This window comes from Primulina huaijiensis, chromosome 4 (assembly GCF_012295235.1).
Source record: "Primulina huaijiensis isolate GDHJ02 chromosome 4, ASM1229523v2, whole genome shotgun sequence".
In the NCBI taxonomy this organism is placed as follows: domain Eukaryota; kingdom Viridiplantae; phylum Streptophyta; class Magnoliopsida; order Lamiales; family Gesneriaceae; genus Primulina; species Primulina huaijiensis.
The window spans coordinates 1,331,884-1,339,314 of NC_133309.1; the positions used below are offsets into that span (position 1 = coordinate 1,331,884).

At 36.5% G+C, this 7,431-nt stretch overlaps 2 protein-coding genes across 2 annotated transcripts; both read right to left on the reverse strand.

Annotated features, from left to right (window-relative positions):
- Window positions 1-980: 980 nt before the first annotated feature.
- Window positions 981-1,448, reverse strand: LOC140975856 (probable calcium-binding protein CML29). Its single transcript, XM_073439784.1, has one exon. It carries the CDS (start codon window positions 1,446-1,448, stop codon window positions 981-983), a length of 468 nt encoding a protein of 155 aa, XP_073295885.1.
- A 645-nt stretch (window positions 1,449-2,093) lies between these two features.
- Window positions 2,094-7,431, reverse strand: LOC140975125 (mitogen-activated protein kinase homolog MMK1). The gene is made up of 6 exons (XM_073438666.1): window positions 7,162-7,431; window positions 6,937-7,066; window positions 6,008-6,145; window positions 3,589-3,921; window positions 2,502-2,682; window positions 2,094-2,408 (listed from the first exon to the last, which is right to left on the reverse strand). The coding sequence occupies exons 1-6, from the start codon at window positions 7,365-7,367 to the stop codon at window positions 2,233-2,235; spliced, it is 1,164 nt and encodes a 387-aa protein (XP_073294767.1). The 5' UTR covers window positions 7,368-7,431; the 3' UTR covers window positions 2,094-2,232.

Here is a 7,431-nt window from a genome sequence, read left to right on the forward strand (position 1 = left end):
ACTTTGTAACTATTGATTGACCCGTAAATATTGTGTGTGTTAGATATGATGCATTGCCATCTTAGAAAAATCAACAATACATTATTCTACAAGCCTCGCTCAGAGAATCCCCTGTTATGAAAGCACCATTAATGGTCGCTTGCTTTGGAATTCATCACCAGCTCCCAGCGCTCAGAACAAGAAGGTCCGAGGGGACTAGTTTGTCCCCTTTGCTGCGCATCGCCGCCTTGACATTCTCTAGCTTCGTCTCCGACTCTACGTGTCGAGTTTAGTTCTTGAGCATTGACGGATCCATCGTGGTCCGAATCCACAATACGAAAGGCTTGCATGCAGGGGCGGAGCTACATAGGTACATAGCCCGAGGTGGCCCAATTTTTTTTAAAAAAAATTATATGTAAATTTTGAAATAATATGATATTAGCCCGGATAGATCAATTTAAAATATTAAAATATTTTAGAGTTTAAAAATTTTAGTCCGGATAAAGTCATATTTTTGACTCCGCCACTACTTGCATGAGGCTCAAGGCATACTCTACTGCCTGGATTTGTCTGTGGTAGGAAAGGCCTGAATAGGCATCAGTACCAGGCAGGGTTGGATGACTGGATTTGTCACATATTAGGCCCTTCATTAAAAACAAAATTTATATTTCAAAGATCTTTACGACATTATTTGTAATTATAAAACTTTTTTTTTTAATTTTTTTAATGGAGAAGGTAATATGTCATACATGTTAAAATGTTAAATTATTTTCATATTTATTTAGAGTTTTTGTAATTGTGATAAACCTCGATGGAGACATTTTTATGTTTGACTTGGAAACTAGAACATAGAAAATTTAATCATAAATTATCAATGTTACATGTTCTTATTAGAGATTCACACCCTTACAAAAAGAGGATAACACCAACCACATACTAGATTATTTATATATACTTATTCTACATGATATATATGGATTAGTATATATATATACTAAATTTCAAACAAGTGCATTCACAATCAATTCCAAATCTTGAAAACTTATAGTTCCATTCCCATCTCCACCTAGTGAAGCCACAATATCTTCACAATCATCCAAAGACAACTCAATCCCCACATTTTCTATGACTTCACAAAGCTCTTCCCCTGACACCAAATCATCCCCTTTCAAATTCAGTTCTTGCAAACCACTTTTAAGCACGCTCGCGAAATCGCCAAATCCCAGGTTTTGCACGTTCAAATTGAGGAACTCCGATATACTCAATAGCCCATCTTTGTTTGTGTCCCCCTTCTGCATCATGTCGTCGATATACTGTTCACTTAGGTTGTACCCAAGTGATCCCATGATCCCGTTCAGTTCTTGAACGTCGATCGAACCATCATTGTCCGAGTCAAAGGCATGGAAGGCTTCTACTAGCCTTAAGGCTTGTGTTAGTGGCTCGATCTCGGTGAGGATGGAGTGAGCCATGGAGGAATGAATTTGAGTCCTACAAGTCATAATATGGAGTTATATATATAGTGTGGAATATTAATGCTGCATGGTGGTGGTCATTGTCAAGCTTATCTTGTGTGCTTCAATAATGGTAGAGCTTTGAATCTTATGCTTCGAATAGAATTTTGATTATCCATAATCCTTTCCAAAGGTTTATTGTTCCTTTATTCGTACGAGTGAATATTACTTTTGTCTATTCCATGGTAGCATACTTGAGATTTTTATTTGTTTTTTCGATTTTATAATTAAGAGTGAGGATGTTTATAACAGGTCTCGAACCCAAGACTTCCTCGTATACCACTTAGGTCAAGAGGCCTGTGGCAGCATACTTGAGATGTAGACATAGTGGAAAAGAAAATGACATTTGACTGGTTACTTTCTATGTTCTAGGAAACTTGAATTACATTATTACTATATCTATGTTATTTTATATAACATTGGGCATACAATTCTAAAATAAATAATGCAATCATTCAGACACCAATTGAGGCTTGTTTACCAGACACTACTATGTTGAAAGACAATTAAATCCACCATTCAAATAATTACATGATCACATATTGGAGCCTGGAAAGCTTACACAAAATTAAGAACAAAAGAAATAATTCCAGTAACAACAAATTCATAACTCACCAAATGTATTCTAAAATCGAATCCATCCAAGTTTTTGTTCAATAGATATATACATAGATCGATCAAAGATCAAATCAAACATTGAAACTTGACCAAATACAGTTGTTTAGCACCAAATGGCAACTATTCACATACGCTGATATTCGGGATTGAATGCAAGAGCCTCCATGTAAATCAGCTCCTTCATCTGTTCTTCGGTCAGCGCGTGCTGCTCAAAGTCGAAGCTAAAAGGTGTCGTGCAAATAGGCTCATCACTCATATCATGTAGTGAGTTCAGATACGGATGTGCCAATGCATCTTCAACTGATATGGACATGTGACAAGCACACAAATTTCTAAGATGATGAAAACAGTTTGAATTCCATAAATCAAACAAGTTAGGACAAAGTTCCTTACCTGTAATCCTTTGTCTAGGATCGAAGGTCAGCATCTTCTCAACAAGATCAATAGCGAGAGGGTGGACACGAGGAAACTTTTCAGTAAATGACTGACGACGATAAGGAGGGAGTTGCTGGATGTATCTTTTAGCATTTTCATTCAGACACCCTGTTTCAGATTCTGATGGGGTACCGATCAACTGCAAAGCAAGGAAGAACCTTATTCACGAGTAAGCACAGTTCCATGAGTTGGTATAAATTACATACATCAGTGAATTTTTTTAAGACAATCAGTCAATTGCATAAGCATTATCTTGGTCGAGACAGTGTGGACAGCAAAATAGTTTCACGCATGCTCCAAATGTTATAAGCAGGATATTATTTCTGTTTAATTTTATGGTATATGTGTACAAATAATGTTCCTTTAGTAGGAACCATATAATTTCCAAAACGAATTCTGTTTAACGTATATCACATCACGAACAAACTATTCCTGATATCAGATAACCAACTAATTCAACTCATGCGATATTATTTACTAGTCAAAACCATCCAAATCAACTTGGATTTTGGAAAAAAAGATATACTTAAAAATAATGTTCCTTTCATAAAGGAACCATATAATTTCCAAAACTAATCATGTTTAGTGTATATCACATCGTTCAAAGGCTATTCCTGATATCCGACAACCGAGAAATTTAACTCACACGAAATTATTTGCTAGTCAAAAACCATCCAATTCAACTGGTTTTTGGAAGCGGGATAATGCATCCAGTACAAAAGCTTATGCTACCTGTATTTTCTTAAATGGAAGTATCATGTAATCTCATCTAAAAAAGGTATCATGTAATTATCTCTTATAGAAGAGATTCTTCAATCAAAAGAATGAGAAATTCTGGCTCAATAAATTCTACATTCACAAGTGCAAAGAGAGGAACACAATTTCGTGAGATTCCGTTATTATGTATTAAGTAGCAAAAAAGAATACAATGAATTCTAGATGTAAAACTAAATCAACATAATCAAACATGTGTTCATGACAATAAAAATTCTGAGAATTCATACAAACTTTGATATTCAAATGGAATCTCCAAAAGAATATATACCTCCAAAAGTAGCCGTAACTGATGCACGTGATCTCTACCTGGAAATAAGGGCTTACGATCCATTAACTCCATGAAAATGCAGCCCACCGACCATACATCAATAGCTGCAGTATAATCAGATGAATTCAGTAAAAGTTCAGGAGGCCGATACCACCTTGTCACAACATATTCAGTCATAAAATCTGTTTCAGATGTGACACGTGCCAGTCCAAAATCGCATATTTTTAGGTCACAATTTGCATTCAGGAGAAGATTGCTAGGCTTCAAATCCCTGTGCAGAACATTCGCTGAATGAATGTATTTTAACCCACGGAGGATTTGATACAAGAAATACTGCACCAAAACAAGAAGATAACTATTTTATATAAAAAAAAATACTAATAACAAATAATTCATGATTCCACAAACAGCAGACTTTTTTTTAATACAAAAGTAAAGGTATGTCGAAGATAATAGACGGAATAAAATCTACTTCAAGAAAACGTTAATACTTGACAATTTGAACTCAGCTAACTAAAATTACAAAAAATGTAGTATACATCAACCAAGACCGAGTGTTTAGAGGTTCTCATGAACATTATGGGTTATTCTGTTTCATTTTTTTATAGGGAAGGGGAGGGGTTGTCATGGGCTCCTCGGCCCAACCCAAGTTTTGTCTATGGGAAATCCAAATAAAATAGGATTCTAAGCTAATTGATATCTTTTACTGAATTATTATATTTTATTCTAGTTTATTATGAATAAATGAAATATGAGACATAGGACAGTGAGTTAGGATATGATGATCTTTTTACTAGGATATGATCATCTTTATTTTAAATAATTTCACTCTCCTATATATTGGGGGAATGAACCAATAAAGGATATCTCATAATCTTGTGTTATGATATCTAAGATTCTTTCCCAATGAACCATAAAACCAAGAGATTAAGAGGTTATCTCTAACGAGCCTCAAATTTGAAACATTTTTAATTATGATGAGCCCATAAACCGCCCCATAATGTAATCCATAACTTGGGACCAGAACAAGTCGTCATAGGAGAAATCCACGTTTTCAACAAAATTTTGAAGCCTGTGACAAGGTATCAGGAGTAGAAGGCAGTTGCTGAGAACCCGCAGCAAGCTCTTCTGGATAAGTTGGAGAAGATTTCCAAATGTCTGTCACTGTCTATCGCTTGCTGAGACCAACCAAAAGCATAGGCAAGCAAGGATGACGGTAGCTGTATGAAAGGTATGCATGACCAGCGAACCAACGGGCTGTGTGGCAGTGAGCCAGCATATGGCAGCACATTTGTGCCCAAACCCAAACACTAAAATGGGATTTTCCAGGGCACGATGGGCTGTCAGATCCACTAAGATGGCTAAACCAATGTGAACACTTCTTTCGGCATCAACAAATACTGGAAAAAGAAAAGCGCGGAATGGCTTCTTTTTATCTTGAGAGCGGTGTTCAACTCCGGTTTTTTAAGTTGAAACGAAATCATCTAAGAATACGATGATAGGAATTTAAGAACTACTGCCACCTGTGCTTAATCCTTTAAACATTCCAACAGAAACGACCATTCTTGAAGAGATCCAAGTGCCTCCTTGCGTGGACTGAGGCTGCATACCCTTCCTTCATGGTTGAGGACAACCATGATTCAAAGGGGGGAGTAATGTCATGGGCTCCTCTGCCCAACCCAAGAAGATTTGTCTATGGGAAATCCAAATAAAATAGGATTCTAGCTAATTAATATCTTTTGTTTAATTATTACCTTTTAATAGTTTAGTTTGGACAATGAGACAATTCTCATAGGATTGTGAGTTAGGATACGCATATCTTTTAGGATATGATGATCTTTTTATTTTATGATTATACTTATTTTAAATCATTGTACTCCCTAGTTGTGGGAATGAATCAATAAAGGATGTGAGAAAAATTATTTATGATATTGCGTTATGAGATCTAAGGTTCTTTCCCAACTAGCCTTACAACCAAGAGATCAAGAGGTTCTTTCTAATGAGCCTCAATTTAAAACATCATGAATTATGATCAGCCCATAAATTGCCCATAACACGATCCATAACAGGCTGGAGTTTTGTTAAATTTATGGAAGAAAAGTCATGAAAGGAATGAGCTCAACTTGTTCAATATTTGATAACACGTGAAACTTTCAATTTTACCGATTTTCATTTCCTGTGGTGATGGCCACCAACAAGGAAAAAAAATGGATTTAACTGTTAAACTATCGGCCAATTTCCAAATTTTCTCCTCATTCTACTACTTTTTTTCCAACTTCTTCACGTGACCCGTGTCATTTCTTTCTCGCCAAAAGGATGTATCATGTTTTTCCCCAGGAATCATGGGGGTGCACACCATAAAGCCAAGATGCAAAGCCTTAATTTAATGTACATTTTAAATTAAAATATGTATAACAACCTGGCAATGCTCCTCTGACAACCCTTGATTAGAACGGATAATTTGATGGAGATCGGTGTCCATAAGTTCATACGCGATGTACACATCATTAAATGCCTCTCTCTGAGGGGGTGGAATTATATCTCTGATAGCAACCACCTGCAAAAATAGAATGAGTTGAGAATGACTAAATGTACTAAATTACTAGCGAAAAGAATGCCAATGTGTTTCTTTTTGCACCACAAAAGTCACTTATTCTCGTTAGTTAATAAAGTAGTTGGAGATCTGAATTTAGCAATTAAACACACTTGATGTTGGATATTATACTATGATCATAAATGAGAGTGAAATGCTATGTGCTAACAACATGGTCCAGGAGCCAAAAAATAGAGAAACGAAAAAATTGCAGAACCGTTTAAGCAAGCAGCATCTTAATAGGCTGTTTCAGATCCAGGTCAAATTGGCAGGCAGCAGCAAAGCATGAGAAAGCACATTCATCTTTCAGAACTGTGTTCTGATATAGAGGTGTACATAGTTAAAGCACCAAAATTACACATCCAACATTGGATAAAAAGTTAAAAAGATGTTCTTTTTAAAGATAATTCCAAGATATCCCGGAAATTTGGTGTCATTCTATCTCATTTCCTCAAAAGATCTATAGGGCTCTAGTATGTTTTGGTTCGGCCAAGGCTGTTCACACCAATCTTAAGTTCACACATGAAACCTTAAGACCAAGATTCATACCAACCTAAGAAACGAAATGTAGTTTCTCTGACTTGTTCGATTACATTAGTTGATAACAAATTAACCACCCCGCAAAATATAAAACTGAATCACCCATTCTCAATAAAAAATTTCTTAATTATAGGGCAAAAAAAAAGTTGGTTCTAAGCTGCCTCTGATGCCCACCAGAATACATATACAATCAGCACAAATATTAATTTACTAACGTTTTCATGATCCATATGACGAAGCAGCTTTATTTCACGCAGAGTCCTCTTCGCATCAATTTTATTGTCGAAGGCATTAGCCACCTTCTTTATCGCCACATGCTCATTAGTCTCCGAATTCAATGCCGAGCTTTTCAACAAAAATCAAATCAATCAGTGCAAATCAGTAATCAAATGCATTGAGAAAAAAAAACAGCACAGGCGAAGAGATAGAAATCTTGATACCAGACGATGCCGTATGCGCCTTTACCGATGGGCATGATTGGGGGTTTGTACTTTGATGTGACCTCGAAGATGTTGCCGAATATGTTGTATTGGATAAATCTTCCGCCGTGGCTCAAAGTCGCTGGGATATGATCGATCGGCTGCGACGGAGGAGGTGGCTCCGCCTCCGACATCACGGCGTCCCCCGGCTGAGCTCCGCCATCCATCTCCGTCGGCTCTTATTTGTCAGTTGACAAAATGAAATCAAACTCGAACTCGGCCATTTATTAT